This window comes from Chrysoperla carnea, chromosome X (assembly GCF_905475395.1).
Source record: "Chrysoperla carnea chromosome X, inChrCarn1.1, whole genome shotgun sequence".
Lineage (NCBI taxonomy): Eukaryota > Metazoa > Arthropoda > Insecta > Neuroptera > Chrysopidae > Chrysoperla > Chrysoperla carnea.
The window spans coordinates 16,100,659-16,120,205 of NC_058342.1; the positions used below are offsets into that span (position 1 = coordinate 16,100,659).

The 19,547-nt window shown below is 30.4% G+C and overlaps 1 protein-coding gene and 1 long non-coding RNA gene across 2 annotated transcripts; both read left to right on the top strand.

Moving 5' to 3' along the window:
• The first annotated feature begins 631 nt into the window (after nt 1–631).
• LOC123302449 lies at nt 632–5,420 on the top strand. Its single transcript, XR_006535530.1, has 4 exons — nt 632–770; nt 2,059–2,133; nt 2,917–2,985; nt 5,363–5,420. It is a non-coding gene; the product is annotated as an uncharacterized LOC123302449 (long non-coding RNA).
• A 9,698-nt stretch (nt 5,421–15,118) lies between these two features.
• LOC123302381 (SCAN domain-containing protein 3-like) lies at nt 15,119–18,548 on the top strand. The gene is made up of 2 exons (XM_044885299.1): nt 15,119–15,181; nt 17,174–18,548. The coding sequence occupies exon 2, from the start codon at nt 17,364–17,366 to the stop codon at nt 18,192–18,194; it is 831 nt and encodes a 276-aa protein (XP_044741234.1). The 5' UTR covers nt 15,119–15,181; nt 17,174–17,363; the 3' UTR covers nt 18,195–18,548.
• The last annotated feature ends 999 nt before the right edge of the window (nt 18,549–19,547 follow it).

The window sequence follows — 19,547 nt, forward strand, 5'->3', positions numbered from 1 at the left end:
AAGGAGTGACATCTGAAAATTATTTTTATTTTCTTAGATATTTGAATAGAAAATGTGTGTTTTTTTTTTATTTGTAGGTTATGATTGAACTGTAATTATGATAGTTAAATGTGAAATGCCGAATTGTAAATCAAAAAACGTAACGTTACACGTGTTTCCTGGTGATCAAGGAAGAACTTTTTTTGATAAAATTATTTGTTCATAATAAATTATCATTATTTGTCATTATTATTTATTATTCTTTAGAGATTTTTGTTTCAAAACACACTTTTATTTCGTATTTTCAAAAGTCGTTTATTTTAAATAGAATCGTGAAAATAAGACAATTAATTTAGGGGATTCCCCGAACGTGCCAATCAAATAAAAATTTAAATAGATGCAAATTCAAAAACGAATAATTACATTAATATTATAATATTTATCAATAATTAGTCTTACGAAAATTTATAATAGAGTTTGATAATAAATAACTGTTTTTAGGTTTATATAGGTTAAGTAATGAAATTCTATGAATTGCATCAAAAATTTCTCTTAAAACAAATTGTTTGAAAAAAAATTTTACTGCATATGTGAAGCGAATGTTAAGTTAAAGAATTTTAATGTACATTTGTTAACAAATTATTTTATTTACAGCGTTTTGAAATTTAGACAGAATCTGGTAGCCTAATTAGTTTAGAAGTTAAAAATAGGCGAAAATGTAGGATCTGCAATTTGCAAACACAACACTACAAATTTAAAACGCAATACTGTACCAACTTTATATTTACCAGGTAAGCGTTCCGAACGAATTATTCTCAAAAGTGTATCAAGGATTCTCTTTTTTAGAAAATTTATAGTACCTAACATAATATTTAGAATTTTTTATACCATGTATATATGTAATATATATCAAGGTATACTAAGTTTAGCCCCAAGTTTGTTACCCTTAAAAATATTGATGCTACGAAAAAAACTTTGGTATAGGTCGTCATAAAATCAACTAATTAGTCCATTTTCGGTTGTCTGTCTGACAACACGATAACTTTACACCGTGCAAAGGACGTAAAAAGTGAGATCGAGTTCGTAAATGAGCACCATAGGTCAAGGTCTTGGGTCCGAAGGACTCATCTTGTGAAGCATTAAAGATTTTATAGTAAACATCACTGTTTACCCGTGAAGGCGCAAATTGTATAGTATGTATTATATGGGAATATCAGTTATGTATGTGTGGCATGTATGTATCTGTAATGTGACTGTGTCAATAATGTTTATACATGGTATTTCAACAGTTAACTCAATCAATTGTTTGTTTTCACTTGTTTATTTTGTACATTTAAGATATATTTTGTAGTGGCTACTTTTTGATAATTTTGGTTATTAATTGTAAAAATCATGGTGAATCGTTAATAAGGCAGGTAAAGTTTTGAGTGTTAGATTGAACTTTCAGTTTAGAAAGTATTTTGTAGTGTCCGACCGAAGGTTCGGTTTCGGCCAGTTTCGGCCAAAAAATGTAGTTTCTGCGTCAGTTTCGGTTTTGGCAGAAAATCCACACACCGAAACTCTGTGTTCGTGGATTATCGTGCGTCGTTCGGCTAACTTTATGTGAGTTAATGTCTGCTGAGTTTGCCGGCCAGTCCGATGTAATTTTGTTGTGACTTTATGTGTTGTGTTGTGTATGCGTTCTTGGATTTGGTTTTATTTAATTTAACCACCAAAACATTGAAACAACTGCCTGCTATCGCTTTGATTTAATTTTGTGTGATCTTCAGATACTTGTTAATTGATTTTAACTGTGAGAAAACACAGCATGTAAACAATATTCATTTAATTAAACTCAAATATTGTTTTTTATTTGATTTAACACGTGTTAACTGTCTGTATAAGTGTAAAAAATAATTTCAGTAAACAATCAAATTTTAACATGTCTAAAAAAGTTTCAGTTTCGGTTTCGGCCGAAACTGAAACAGATACCGAAGGTTCGGTTGCGGTAGAAATTCCAGTTTCGATCGGACACTAGTATTTTATTCCACCATTATGATGTTTAATATGATTTCTTAAGTTTTAATTTGAATTTTACAGAAAATGAAGCATCAATAGCTGACCCTGCGGTAGATGAATATTCGACAACCTCATCGCCCGGCGTATAAATAACAGGTAAATTTTTACCAATAATATAAATATTATCATAAATAATAATTGAGAAGGATATTTCGAAATAAATTTCGATTTTTGTCCCAATTTCCTAGTTCAATTTTTGTATCGTAAAAATTTATCGTATAACGTATTTCAGACACCATATTTTGGTTATTAATTGTAAAACTCATGCTGAACCATTAATAAAGCAGGAAAAGTTTTAGTGTTAGAGATGATTAATAGAATACTTGTTGAGTAAATCGAATTACCGCCCTTGTGATTAAATATTTAGAAGTAATTTTATTATTATAAATGTAGGCCTATATATATTGGTCAAAATTGCAGCCAAAGCATTATATAAATAATAATTTGACATACATACATAGCGCGTTCAAGTTCAATGAATTAAGCAATATTATAATTACATATTTTCAACAATACTTTCAATCAAAATTAAGAAATAGCATGTTTTATGAAATATGTATCATATTAAAAATCATCAATTATAACCGAGAGAACATGATGTAAATATATATCGTATACATGATTAAAAGTAAACAAAAACAAAAAGTAATAATAATAAATAAGTGAATAAACAAAGTGAACATAAAAATTCAATGAGTTGAAAAAATTGCACTCTGTGTCTAGAACTCGAGTGGCCTAATTGGTAGGGCGCTTGACATGAATCCAAGAAGTCCGGGTTCGAGCGATTTTTTTCAATTCTCTTTAATTAAAAAAATAAAAGTTTGAATTTTAATTTAGAAACAATCCATTGTGATGTTTAATTTAATTTGAATTTTACAGAAAATGAAGCAACAATAGCTGACGCAAATGGATTAGAGCCAACCTCATCGCTCGGTGTTAAAAGACCAGGTAAATTTATGACCATTGTTATAAATATTATCAAGGATTATAAATTAAAACTCTAGGATATTTCGAAATAAATTTCTATTTTTGCCTTAATTTCCTAGATCAATTTTTGTATGTATTATATAAGTACGTATTTCGATTACCATAGAATCATCATCAGTATGAATTAGTTAATCCTAATTACTCTTATATAGTATGATACAGACTTACATCAAATTAGCAACGTGCAACATACAATATAGTGTGAGCGCTGAGTGGGTTGCGCATGCATTTACTACAGATCAAATCGAACAAGGGGTGTATTTCGACGTATTTTCACCCGCTGAATCCGAATTTTCAACTTGCTCATCGCTCATATCGGGGCAAATTTGTTATAAATTAATTAATTTTGTACGGGCATAGCTCCTAAACTATTTTAGTAAAATATTCAGTAGTTTAGGAGCTAAGGTCGTATATACAATTAATTTGTTTATACCAAATTTTCCCCAATCAGAGCGATGAGCAAGTTGAAAATTCGGTTTTAGCGGGTCAAAATACGTTGAAATTCACTCCTTGTTCGATTTTACCTGTAGTAAATGCATACGCAACCCACTCAATGTCTACTCTAATATAAGAGTAATTACGATTAGCTAATACTTAGATACTGATTATTCGAGTACATGATAGTAGATATACCTATTTATATAATGCAAAAATTCTAGGAAATGAGGGGCAAAAATTTAAATTTTTTATGATTCTTATGATTTAACTAGAGTGATACCCACCCGCTTCGCTGGGTTTAAAAGTAAAGATTGATCTCGCTTATCCCCTTTCTATAACACTCGAAATAATGGTAAGAATTGTTTTACACAGGTAAAATATATGTATGCTTTTCTATTTTTTTAAATGTATAATAGCAATTATTCATTGAGTATATCAGAGTAGATGGCCGTGAAATATTTTATATTGACTATTTTTACAGAAATCTGTAATTTATGGTAATGTCAAATGACTACTTTTACAGAAATCTGTAATTTATGGTAATTTCAAATTAAATTAATTTATAAATTTTTTTAAATTTTTTATTAATAAATCTTTATAAATTATATCTCATGTGTTATTCTGATATATCAGCTATATTGCTGTACAGTTTCATTAAAATTAATTTCCTAATTTTAGCGTGAAAGCGTTATAAACGAACAAACAAACAAACATGCTTACTTTCGCATTTATAATATATAGAGATCTATATATGTATCGCGATAATGTACCCTTGTGGAAATAAATCTGTTCTGAAACTCTGGAATATTTAGCTTGAAATTCAGAAAAAGAATATGTGAAGTAAACCTATCTCAGAAAAAGTCTGAAAATATCAAATAAATTATTAATCAATCATTTAATGACAGAAAATGGTAATAGATTGACCTACAGAAATAAATTTTTCGAAAATGTGAAATGTTTTAAATTTTAATGATAATTTCTGAAAAACTTAGAAATTCTAAGTCTTACTCTTAATTTATTTTGCTAACTAAATTTTTATAAAATTTATTATTAATTTATTATTAATAAATTAAAATAAAAATAAAAATAAATATTTCTTTTCTTATTAATTCTGAAATAGTCTTCTAGGAGAACTCTTCTGAAAGAGTCTCAATCTATTACCATTTTCTGTCATTAAATGATTGATTAATAATTTATTTGACTTTTTCAAACTTTTTATACCATGTATATATGAAATATACATAGTATATTAAATTTAGTCCCAAGTTTGTAACGCTTAAAAATAATGATGCTAGGAAAAAAATTTTGTCATAGGTGTTCATAAAATAACCTAATTAGTCCATTTCCGGTTGTCCGTCCGTCCGTCCGTCTGTGGACACGATAACTCAAAAACGAAAAAAGATATCAAGCTGAAATTTTTACAGCGTACTCAGGACGTAAAAAGTGAGGTCAAGTTCCTAAATGAGCATCATAGGTCAATTGGATCGTGGGTCCGTAGGACCCATCTTGTAAACCGTTAGAGATAGAACAAAAGTTTAAATGTAAAAAATGTTCCTTATCACAACTTTTGTTTGAAACATTTTTTCGTAAACATCACTGTCTACCCGTGAGGGCGCCAATTAGGCGGAAATTTTATAATATGTACTATACTTGATTATCAGTTATGTATGTGTCACATGTTTGTATGTGTTATGTGATAAAGAAATCAACACTGATTATGCATGGTATTTCAACAATTAACTCAGTCAATTGTTTGTTTTCACTTGTTCAGAAATAGTTTTACTTCTTTTTCTGAATGTCAAACTAAATATTCTGAATTCCAGAACAGATTTATTTCTATAAGGGTATGCATATATTTATTACAAAAAGGTTTTAAAGAATGTTTTTTTTTTTCGTATAGGGGCACCTATTTCTCCAGCCGTTGTTGCGAAAAAAGTTGGAAGAAAGGAAATAACTAAAATCGTTAGAGTAAATTCACTCTCTGAAAGGGAATAATTATTCGCTGAAATTAACAAAAAGATTTTAACAGAAGTTAGTTATCAAAAATGATTAAAAGCAACAAAAAAAAATATCCACTACCTTTGAAAATTGTCGAAAAGTTTTAAATAATACGACTATGACATTTTTTATGTCCCAAACAGCGGTGGATTTACACTAGGGGCAATCGGGGCTAGTGCCCAGGGCGGCAAATTTTCTGGGGCGGCAAAATTTGAAAAGTGGAAAAAAAATTTTTATTGTCATCAAAATTTTTCTAGAAATTTTTATTCTTTTAATTAATCATACATCATTTAATAGATAATTCAAGAAATTCGACCCATACAATATTTTTCAAATCGAAATATTTTAATTAATTCATTTCTTAGAAGATTTGAAATGGTAATATTTGATTTGCTGGAATCATAAAATTTAAATTTTGTTTTTTTTTTTGGAAAAATTAAGAACGATTTTGAGTTATTTTTGCAAATAGACCAACAGCTTAGCTATTTAGATTGTGAAGATTTAATCAACATATTCGTAATTCAAAAAGTCAGGCGTGTTTGTCTGTAAAAAATTATTATAATATAATTATGAGTCAAGCTGAGTGCAAAATGTATGTATGTACGGGGCGGCATTTTTTTCAATGCTCAAGGGCGGCAGAAGTTTAAATCCGGCCCTGGTCCCAAATTAGAAACCAAGGGAAAAGAAAGCAGGAATGTAGATATACATTGGTTGAAAAAAATTCGAAAACTTTCAATTTTAAAGCAAAGTGCGAAATATTATCGTTTTTTACGAAAAATGTTCACACTTCCATCCAGAACAACGTTAATGCAACTCATTAATAAAATTCTGTTCAAGTGAGGAATTAATCAACATACAATCAAACAATTAAAGATGAGTGTAGAGCAATTAAATACAAATGATCGGTATTGTTGTTTACTTTAAGATGAAATGTCTATAGAACTCTATTATTCTTTACGATGCCAAAATTAGTTCTTGTATCGGATTTGAAGACAATGGGTGACAGGAAATGTCTCAAATTTGCAGACCATGTAATATATTCATGATTAGGTGCATTAGGAACAAGTGGAAGCAACAATTATAGTGTAAGCTCTGAGTGGGTTTCGTATGCATTTACAGGTACTACCAAACAAGGATTGAATTACGACGTATTATAGAAAAATTAATTGTTTATACGACTTTAGCTCCTAAACTATTGAATATTTTACCAAACAAATTTAACCATTTTATTTTACATGAAAAAAAAATTTCTTTTTCTAGTCGTCTTGATACGCCCAATAGAACCGGAGATATGATCAAAATTGTAAACAAAAATGATAGTGCATAAGGTCAATAAATAATATTTTTGTATTTTAAGGTACCCATTTTAAAGGTTTTAATTTGATTGAATCAGAAGTGATTTATACATTCGCGTTCGGTTGCAATAACTCAAGTTTTAATAGAGATATTTGAAAAACTAAAAAAGGATTCTTAAACTAGAACAAATTTGAAATTTTTTCATGTATAATTACGTGAGATTTCCTTTCGCTAAGGGCTCGCTTTCGACTTAAAACTAATAGCAGGTCGGAAAAATGATAAAACGTATTTTTATGTGCATAACATTAAAATATAAACTCATTCGTTTAAAATGAGTACCCTAAAGTACGAAAATATTATTTATTGGCTAATCAACGGGCGTTTCAAACCAAGCGCTGCGCGCCGACCTTATGCTGTATCATTTTTGTTTACAATAGGGTACTTTCACTAGTGAAAAATAAATTATGAAATTTGAAAAAAGTTAAAAATTATGTTAAAATATACTTAAATATTCTTATTTCGAGTCATAAAAGCACATTTTTCTTTTATAATATTAAAATTAAAAATCGTAATTTTTAAACTGTATATCACGTGACCTAAAACGCGGGCAAGCCCTGATGTGATGTCATATCGGTATGAACCATAGACCATAGAATCAGTTAGTTCAGTGTAGACAGCTGGGTATAATATATCCATAGATAATAAGTATTTATATTTATTATAATCAGATGTCTATTAATATATCTGTCAAACTTATTTGTGTTATTTCGTATAATGATACCGATATTACGTCATCAAATTGGATGCCCGCGTTTTTGACAGTTTAAAAAAGGTTAAAAATTTAATTTAAGTTTTTGTCAAGAAGCGTATGTATTTTTCCGAAATAAATTTTTGGTGGCTTTTTATTAGCAAAATCAACATTTTGAAATACTTTTTCAAACATAGTAGAATACCCTATTTTTTTCTATTGGTCGTATCAAGACCAATAAAAAAAAAAGAAATATTTAATTATTTTAATTTTAAAACAACCATTTTTTTCTACATGAACAAAATGTCAATTGTTTAGAAGCTATGGCCGTATAAACAATTAATTTGTTTATAAAAAAATGTTACCCCACCCTGAGCAATTAGAAAGTTCGAATTCAGCGGGTCAAAATACACTTCTTGATTGGTGGTACCTGTAAATGCATACGAAACCTTTTCAGCGCCTACACTACTATGTTTTTTTTTAACGAAAGTGGGATCCAAAAGTGGAATTTAGTAAAAAACAAGTGAAAACAAACAATTGACTGAGTTAATTGTTGAAATACCATGTATAGGCAGTGTTGATAACTCTGTCACATTTCACATACATACATATCTGACATATTTAACTGATATTCTCATATAATGCGCAAGTGTTGATGCGCACTCGTTTGTTTTTTTGACGTCACGTAAATAACAAAAGATACTCACTTTGATATTAATACACACTATAAAATTTGTACCTAATTAACGCCCTCGTGGGTAAACAGTGATGTTTACAAAAAAATGTTTCAAACAAAAGTTGTTTATTTTTTTGTAAGGAACATTTTTTACATTTAAACTTTTATTCTATCTCTAACGGTTTACAAGATGGGTACTACGGACCCATGACCCAATTGACCCATGTTGCTCATTTACGAACTTGACCTCACTTTTTACGCCCTAAACACGCTGTAAAAATTTCAGCTTGATATCTCTTTTCGTTTTTGAGTAATCGTGACCACAGACGGACGGACGGACGGCCGGACGGCCGGACGGCCGGACGGACGGACAACCGGAAATGGATTAATTAGGTGATTTTATGAACACCTATACCAATTTTTTTTTTGTAGCATCAATATTTTTAGGCGTTACAAACTTGGGACTAAACTTATAATACTATGTATATTTCATATATACATGGTATAATCATGCTTTACATGAGGTAGAATTAAATGTTGTAGCAACGGTGTGTGATCAAAATTCGACAAATTCTGCTGCCATAAAGATTTTAAAAGAGGAGACTTAACGCGAACAACTTTAACAAAAATGGAGAAAATAGATTTTTTGGATTCACGGTGGATGGAATAGGAATTCCTCTTTTTGATAACCTCTCATCTCCTAAAGGGTATCAGGAACAATTTAACTAAAGCTAATGTTAACTTTATTTAGAAAAACGGAGTTCAAACTGCGTCTTGGGGTGACATTATTAAACTGTATAGCTAGACGAAGGTGGCTAGGATGCATGTGTGCTTAATGATCTTACGGACAGCCATATTTATCCTGATAAATTAAAACCAATGAAGGTTTAAAATGCTGCCCAAGTTTTTTCGTATCGTGTATCCTCAGCTATGCGAGGTCTAGTAAAACATGGAAATAATGTTCTTCCCAAGTCAGCAGAAGGGACTGCAGACTTTTGATTATTTTTTGATAAATTGTTTGATAGTTTTTTGAGTTAAACATTGTTCGAATACAAAATTTGGGTTGCTAACATAATTTTTGGTTTTTATCAGATGATAAAAATAAACTGTTTAGTTGTTGTCAAGCATTTTCATGTCAAATTCAATTCCAACTCGGACATTATTCGTTAAACATCTTATATTATAAATGCGAAAGTAAGCATGTTTGTTTGTTTGTTTGTTTGTTACTCTATCACACTTAAACTAGCGAATGGCTTTTAATGAAACTATACAGCTAATATATCAGAATAACACATAAACTACAATTTATAAAGATATATTTAAAAAAAAATTTAAAAATTAAATTTAATTTGACATTTTAATTTTGAGAGTCTTGACCTTTATAAAATCTTTTAAAAGATATTTATTCCTTAAGCCCCCTCCAATTTAAAGTTCCTCTTTAAATTATATAGAGATTTTAAGATAATTTTCTGAAACCAATGCAAAAAACTGCCGGTCAATTCACCCAGCAAACAATAATTTTAAAAAATTATAAATTTTCCGTTTTTCGCAAAAATATGGATACAGGATATGCAATCTATGAGATCGAAAGATATGGAAAAATGACAACACCCCTTTATGACAAAATTGCAGCCGTTTTAAAAAAATCTTTAAAATTGAAATTTTTGCCGAACTATTTGGAGGATTTGGCTAAAATTTTAAGTGAAAATTGTAAGAATTAAAATCTACTTTTGGTATTAGTTTTGTTAAAATCAGTCATATATTTTTCAAGTTACTTATATATATTATTATTCATATATATATATAACTTGACGGGTGCGAAATCCCCCCCCCCCCAAATATGAGGTGTAGTTTTTAACAATTATTACAAACCTACCAAATTTAGATATGCATCGATGTCTCCTCTTTCGAATTTAAAATAAAAATGGTAAAATTTCTGAAGAAATGCCAATTTTGACGCCATTTTGTTGGGCAGACATGTTGCAGCATTCAGGGAAAGTACAAAATTTCAAAAAATTTTTATTTTGATGTGAAAATAAAAACCGCAAAGTTTTGCTGCCCGAATTTTTAAACAGCCTTTTTTCTTAATTTTATCCCACTAATTATAAAATCCGATTTATAAAGATCTTCGAGTTTAATTTTTTTTTAATAAATATGGCAGCTTACCTCTTTTTGTGTATTCATATTTTTTCAATAAGTCTACTTCCGTATTTCCTCAATACAATAAATTTAATCAACCAAGGGAAAATAAACAGCTAATCTATTTGAAATCTTGAAAGAAATGTTATGCTGGTGAAATATTTTTCATAAATTGCTTAACGGTCGCCCGTATGGATGCAAAACGAACGCAAACGATTTGCGTTATGTAGAGTAACCTGTGATCATGGATAACAACTAATCTGCGCTTGTTTTTTTGTAACCTGTGATCATGAATACCAACTACAAAATGTATATGTTAGATAATCATTATCAATTTATCAATATAACCTCTTTAGCTAACGAATTATTGATTTTTCGTTTATTATTAGCAATTGTTGGATTATAAATATTTCACATTAATTAATTATTTATTTTTTTCATTAATTCAATTGCAGACGCTTTTCCTCTTTTATTGCGCATGCGCGGATTGTCTATATATCATCGCCAATGTTTAAATGCTAAGCGCGGGTTTATTGATATCATTATGTAAAATATTTTTGTTTTGAATTGTAAAATTAATACTCTTCTGGGGTAATTACAAATTCCGCAAACAATCTATTTTTAATAAATTAAAAATATATAAAAATTTCAGATTCAGATAGATTTCATGTTGGTATCATTCTCTTGAAGCTTATTTCAGACTATTTATTGTAGCGATGTATGCTGTATACCATGGAGATTAGAGAGAAGGAGAACGATCGCTACGCGCTAAAGCATTGTAGAATTTATAGTTCATTTTTCAGCCACCAGCCGCGCTGTCGTCGGTAAGTAGTATCTGCGAAGTTAGCTATTTATGAGTACAAGTAGATGAAGTACCATTCAAATTTATAAAGTAGTATAGATAAATTTATAAAGTAGAATAGATAATTTATAATTTATTCATTAGTAAATAATAATAATAATTAATAATAATTTCATTATTTGCTTTTTTTCCTTTGAATGATATTATATACACATATATTAAACGTTGATAGATAATTTGAAATTAGCGAACAACAGCCCGCTTTTAATGAGACAACTTAGCGTTCCCAGCGCCTCACTTATTTTGTCCATATTTTGGGGACAATATTTTCTATAGCGATCGTTCTCCTTCTTTATAACCTCCATGCTGTATACTTAGATAATATATTTTAGTTATGGATATATATATATAACATGTCGATAGAGGATCCAATGTATTGAAATTGATCCTAATTTGAAGTTGAATTTGCGATTTATTTGATATTTATACTTGCGCCACCAAGCGACTGTCTAGAACACACAACATATGCGTTGAATGGTTTTATTTAGTTCCCAGCCACTCACACTGAGGCGCTATTTTCCGCCTTAAATTTTATGCCAAATAGATCCTATATCTATATGTTATTTATCTATGATTTTAGTAGATAAGCCCAACGTATACCAAGTATGTACATTTTTGGTTTACAGAAAAGAATAACATAGACAACAATACAATATTGAAACATTTGACAGAGAAACACAAAAACAGAGCATGTTATTCAATGCGCATGATCGTATTGACGGAAAATATGATGACATGATATAATATAGTCACTATTTGTTTAATTATTTATGTTTAAAAGTAGACACAGGTTAGTAAAGTTTAATTATTAAATAATATTTATTAAATGGCAATTATTATGTAAATACGCGGCAGGATATTATATTGTATATTAAGACGTGCGCATTAATAACCATTCTCTCTCATTTTGTAACCTCCCTAATCATTTTTGAGAGGTGGTTCTCACTCTTTTTTCAATTCCATAGTAAATATTCAAAGCCTGTGTTTATCAATTTTGTGAGATTATTGAACAAAATGACAGGTGAGTTATTAGTGCAATAAATAAGCCGGAAAATACCATCAAATCTGGAAAAGTGGTGGAACAGCTCCGATTTCAAAAATTTATTGTGTACGTGTTCTTTAGAACTTTAGGCACGTTCTGCCGCACCTTGGCATTACAAAAAAAAAAACTGAGAAAATTAGGGTAGTTTTCTCATCCCAAAAACACTCCAAATAGAAACAGTGAAAGCAAATCAATATTTCACCTCGAAAATCGTCTCCCGCGGGTTTTTGAGGTCGCTGATCATGAATTCAAGGTTAAAAAGCAACTGAATACGGTTGAAACCCCATTAAAACTACCCCTTGAAGTGACAGAGACAAAAACTTTATTAAATTCAAAATTCTGCCTCAGAAACCTCTCTTGTTCACAACAAATTCAAGATCAAAAAGCAATTGAGGACCGTGTCAACCCCATTAAAACTACCCCTAGAAGTGTCAATGATAAAAAAATTTCGAAAATTCTGAATTTCACCTCAGAAATTGTCTCTCTGCGGTTTTTTAAGATGTTCATATTAAATTTAAGGGCAAGAAGCAACTAAATGTAGTTCTAAGCCATCACTAGAAGTAACAGGGAAAAGAATTTAAAATTTTTCCTCGAATATCGTCTTTCGGAGGGTTTTTGGAAGCGAATCCAAGGTCAAAAAGTAACTTCGATAGTTGCAACTCCATTAAAGCTACCCCTAGAAATGTCAATGATAAAAAAACTTTGAAAATTCTGAATTTCACCTCAAAAATTGTTTCTTTGCGATTTTCGGAGTCGTTAATCATCAATTTGAGGACAAAAAGCAACAGAATGTAGTTCCCAGCTTCCCCTAGAAGTGACTATACATTAAAATTTTTTTAAATGTTTATCATTGTCACTTCTAGGGGTAGTTTTTGGGGGTTGAAACCATCTTCAGCTACTTTTTGACCTTGGATTCGTAATCAAATACTCCCCAAAAGACGATATTCGAGGAGAAATTTTAAATTTTTTCTCTGTCACTTCTAGGGGTGGCTTGGAACTACATTCAGTTGCTTCTTGCCCTCACATTCATTATATCAACAACTGCAAAAACAGCAGAAATTTTTTTATCATTGACACTTCTAGGGGTAGTTTTAATGGTGTTGAAACCATTCTCAATTGTTTTTGACCTTGAATTTGTTAATAGCGAACGTAAAAGCTCCACAAAAGACGTTTACTGAGGCAAAATTTTGAATTTAATAAATTTTTTGCCTCTGTCACTTTAAGGGTAGATTTAATGGAGTTGCAACCATATTCAGTTGATTTTTAACCTTGAATTCATTATCGACGACCTCAAAAACCCTCGGGAGACGATTTTTGAGGTGAAATATTGATTTGTTTTCACTGTTACTATTTGGAATGTTTTTGGGATGAGAAAACTACCCTAATTTTCTCAGTTTTTTTTTTGTAATGCCAAGGTTAGTGCGGCTGAATGTTCCTAGAGTCTTAAGGAACACGTAAACAAAAAATTTTTGAAATCGGAGCTGTTCCACCACTCTTCCACATTTTCCGGCTTATTAAATGTACTATATGTTATAGTCACATTTTGAAAAAATAAATGCTTTTATTTATACTTTATAGAGCAAGGTCTTTGTTGCTAACCATTAGGCACATAATGTGTATTTTTAATTTTGTTAAGAAATAAATATTATCTCAATCTGTATTTTCAATAATATATAGTACAAATTTTGTTTTAAGCCATAATTAAAAAGTGGACCAAGTTGAAAATATGTCTCAAGATGAAATATAAGCCTCAAGATAAAATGATTTTTTTATTTATGTAAATGTTAAGTTTTGCATTCGCTTCGCTGGGCAATACAAACTTTAAAAAACAAAGACTATCGCCTTCATTCTCTTACCCTCACTTATCCCCCTCTCGCTCCCCTCTTGTTAACAATTTCATGAGTTATATTTTTTGATGTGGAACCCTAATGATACCATGCATATATATATGTAATATGCAAGGTATACTAAGTTTAGTCCCAAGTTTGTAACGCTTAAAAATATTGATGCTATGGACAAAACTTTGGTATAGGTGTTCATAAAAATCACCTAATTAGTCCATTTCCGGTTGTCCATCCATCCGTCCGCCTGTCAACTCGATAACTCAAAAACGCAAAAAGGTATCAAGCTGAAATTTTTACACCGTACTCAGGACGGAAAAAGTGTCGAATACTTCAGTTCGTAAATGAGCAACATAGGTCAATTGGGTCTTGTAAACCGTTAGAGATAGAACAAAAGTTTAAATGTAAAAAATGTTCATTTTAAAAAAATAACCAACTTTTGTTTAAAATATTTTTTCGTAAACATCACTGTTTACCCGTGAGGGCGCAAATTATGCGTAAATTGTATATAGTATGTACTATATGGGAATATCAGTTATGTATGTGACATGTATGTATGTATAATGTGATAGAGTAATCAACACTGTCTATGCATGGTATTTCAACAATTAACTCAGTCAATTGTTTATTTTCACTTGTTTTTTTCTAAAATACAGGAATGTATAAAAAGTTGCAAAGTTATAGTCATGTCATTAGTGGTGAACATCATTTTATTCTGAAATCACATTTTTATTAATATTGATGAAGTATTAATAGAAATATAGAGCCTCGACAAAAAAAAAAATTGCTCAACTCAATTCGTATTTAAAATAAAAATTTGTTTTAACTTTCATGAAAAGATGCAATATATTGTACACTCTGTACTCATACAAACACTACATTGATACCATGTAGAAATTATTCATTTCATTAAGTGGACAACTGTCATTTGAGCATTTAATGTAATTTTATAATTTAAATAAATTAAAAATATGGAAATATCCACTAATTGTGTAAATAAAGAAGAATTTTATACAAAATTAGACGCATTTTATCGTAAAAAACCTCGAAAAAAACCATTTTCGAAGATAGAACAAGAAAAAGTTATATTAGAAATTCAGACTGCAAAAGCGAAAAAGTATGTATGTATTACAATTGATTTTTCTATTATATACAGGATGTTCGTAAAAAGTTCTTAAAATGCTAGACCAGAGTGGTTTGATTTTTTCATGATGATAGCAAAATTCCCTTTTCTTATTCGAAAAAAAAAATTCTCTTTCCTCGTAGGTATTCTGATTCAAAAATATTCACTTAGGTAAATCGAACTCAAAACAGGGTTTACCAAATAATAATTAATGTACCTTTGAAATTAACATTAGACACATTTTATCGCAAAATGCTATTATAAACACTGCACTGTAGTATCAACCGTCCACTCTGACTGTCCGTAGGAAACTAAAATGTTATTACCACAGTACCTATAACTACGCATTTTCATATATGTCATTTCCATGGAAACCATGTTCTTTTGCTTATTGGTACAACCACCCTAGAAGTCAGACTTAATTCCGCCATCTTATATAAAAGAACTTTCTACAGCCACCCATGATATTAGACTCGTTATAAGATTTTCAAAGCCATAAAACCACGAAAAAACATAATATTTCGACATAGAAAAGGTAAAAGGGGACTGGGAATTTGACACTTGCAAAGGGTACATTCTCGATACTAATCCACTTGAATTTCTTCCATCTAGCTTAATTTGGAGAGACTGTACTGAAGTTCAAAGCTATAGAAAAAAAAAAAATTCCCCTGAATTTAAGTCCCACCCTTCCTTGCTGACCTTCGATACAGTACATATTAGTGACGGGACGAATGTTAAATTTTGTACATTCCCGATTGCGAACGTTTATTTCCAATATTCGCGAATGCGAATGGTAACTTTCAAATGAAGCGCTCACAAATTCTATTGTATTTACTTAACTAATACTTATAATTTTTCTCTCCATCATGTTTTTTCTGTCGATACCTTTCCCCCTGAATTTAAGTCCCACCCTTCCTTGCTGACCTTCGATACAGTACATATTAGTGACGGGACGAATGTTGAATTTTGTGCATTCGCGATTGCGAACGTTTATTTTCAATATTCGCGAATGCGAATGGTAACTTTCAAATGAAGCGCTCACAAATTCTATTGTATTTAGTTATAGGTCCATTAAAAGTAAAATTAAGTTTTTTATTAAACTTGAGGTTAGTTTACTAAAATTTCATTTGTCCAACATTCAAATTTAACAGTGATTAAAAGGTGATCTAAAAATATGAGTAAAATTCATATTAGTGAATTTTGGGTTTTTTTGCAATTTATGATACAAAATCCATACTAATATTATAAATGCGAAAGTAACTCTGTCTGTCTGTCTGTTACTCTTTCACGCCTAAACGGCTGAACGGATTTTGATGAAATTTGGTATGGTGATAGATGATAACCTAGAAATGGTCATAGGCTATAAATAATCACACCATCGTTCTTAGGGGGTAGGCAGTAGGCAGATAACTAAATTGAGTTAGTGATTTTTAGTCGTTTTTGTTGGGACTTTTGCTCTTTCACGTCTAAACGGCTGAACAGATTTTGATGAAATTTAGTAAGGTAATAGATGGTTACCTAAAAACGGATATAAGATCAAAATGATCACGTCATCGTACTTAGGGGGTAGGAAGTAGGCAGAAAACTGAATTGAGTTAGTGATTTTTTTATGGTTTTTGCTGGGAGTTTTGCTCTATCATGCCTAAACGGCTGAACGGATTTTGATGAAATTTAGTTAGGTGATAGATAGTGACCTAGAAAAGGATATGTAATATGGGGGAGGGGTGAAAGTGGGAATGTTGCCCAGCAAAGCGGGTAGTTCACAGCTAGTAGTTCAATAGTTGATAATGTATTCCAACCACCTGTAATTCCTTCGGGCTAAACACAGTATTATTTATTATTATTATTATAATGATACAAAATAGTGATGATTTTATGTCAAAAACATTCGCATCGTTTTTTGCGAAATATGCGAATATTCGTCCCATCACTAGTGCATATACCTATATTTTCGGGGAAAATATGACTAATAAAATTTGTTTTCAGAGGCAAGAAAGAACGCCGCGAATATCATTTATTAAACACATACGAAGTTCTCGAATTCAATGGTACAACATTTCTAATAAAGAAACGCCAAAAATTAGAAAAAACAATTTACGTGATTTGCTACGAAGATTTATACGATCGTTTATACGAATGTCATGCGAAGATCACAAATCATGCGGGTCAAGTTAAAATGCGTAAATATTTTTGTACACGAATGTCAATACCGCGACCCGCAGTAAATCTATTTATCAAATGTTGCGATATTTGTAAAACCAAACAACAAACCGGTCAAAAAACTATACCTAAAGGAAAAAAACCGATTCAAACGATTAAATATAATAATCGTGGCCAAATCGATTTAATTGATTTTCAATCGTCACCTGATCTCGAATATAAATGGATTCTTTTATATAAAGACGTTAAAACAAATTTCATATGTTTACGACCATTACAAACGAAACGCGCTTCAGAAGTTGCAAATGAATTGTTAAAAATATTCTTAGAAATTGGAGCACCACATATTTTGCAATCATCCAATGGCAATGAATTTGTTGAGCAAATAATTGAAGAATTACGATGTCTGTGGCCAGAATGTGTCCAAGTACGTGCTCGACGTACACTTCAAATTGAACGCAGCGAAAAAGATATTGAAGAATTGCTACGTGCTTGGATTGCACAGCATAAATTAATGCGCTGGTCCCTCGGTTTACATTACGTCCAGTGGCAAAAAAATACCAGGTTTCATGAAAATTCAAATAAATGCGCATATAAATCGTTATTTGGATGTGATCCCAAAGCTGGGTTTGGTTTGGATAATATACCTCAATCGATTTTATCGAAAATTAATGAAGAAGACGATTTGCATTTGTTAAATTTACATGATAATCAGGGGCAAAGTGGAGAGTTTTCCGGGAATAATTTATATGAAAATCAGAGTCAATCAGTTATGGAAAATGTTGTAATTGCATTAGATCAACAAGATTTAAAGTTTGTTTTCCATGAAGGGATTAAACATGAATAAACTTGTCATTCAAGGTAGTACGAGCTCAGTCGGGTAAAAATTAGTCATTCGCGTACACTAAAGTCTGCCTTCACAGCGAGCTGCAAACTAAACCACTGTTTCTGATAAATTTGACCTATTTTTAAAATGCTGCCATATCCACACTTTTCGAAGTAGAGGGTTAACTAGCAGCTGATATTTTTTATTTAGATATATTCTGAAGAAATCGATCCACTTTTTACTTGATTGTTTCTATTTCGTTATGGTCATCTAAGGCCAATCGATTTTTGAAAAGTCGTCATAATCAGAGAACTTTTTTCTATTAACTCGAAATCTTTTGAAATTTTCAAGGAATATACTTCATTATATACCCAAAGAACCGTGAAAATTTCAATTTTAGAATAAAGTGGTTTCCGAGCTATGATTTTTTTTAAATATCAACTTTTCGATTTTGACATTATTTGTGGTTTTATCATCAATTTTGTAATTTTAACGTAAATAATTGATATATTTCAGAAAATATATTCGAAAATATGGAGCATATCGGATTGTTTGAGAAAATTTTTGTTTGTTTAAAAGTGTTCAAAACTTATACTACTAAAGTTAATACTGTTATGTTCTTTATTATTTCTCTAGCCTGTTTTTTCTCGGTCCGCGAGATCTTCCTTATTCCTTTATAAAATTGCATGATTTACCCCTTATTTTAAACGTAATCGTGCTGGCTAATGACGAGAACTAGACCCACGGTCTAAAAGTGTACCGCACCTATTTGGTTATTGAGATATAATTTTGTTCAGTTTGTAACTTGGATATCATATCTGTAATAAAGTTGCCTATACACAATGAAAATAAAATAAAAGTATTATTTCTCTATCCAGTTTTTCTGTCGGTCCTCAAGATCTTCCTTATTTTTTTTATCAAATTCCATGATTTACTAGACCAACGACCAAAAATAGACCCACGGGGATGCGAAAACCCGCACGGGTCGATTTAGTATAATCCCAAAACCCTACAAATCGTGTTTTAGGGGTCATGAAATGAATTTTTAGCATATCTTAACTCCTCTCCATTGACCTTCTCTGGGAAAATATGATTAAAAATGACACAGAATATAAATTATCGTATTTTTCATTTTTATTAATTTGTTGGAAAAAAATCTTGATTTTACAGATAATTTTTTTTTCTTCATTCATTTTTTCGTATAAAATCTTAATGTTTACATTTTTCATGAATTTTCACAAACCTAAGTAAAAGTTTATATTAAATTACAATTACAATTATTAATATTTTTTAAACATACAAATTTTCAAATCAAAATATACAAATTATTTTTATCATGATAAACGCGAATTAATTATTTTAAGAAAAAAACTC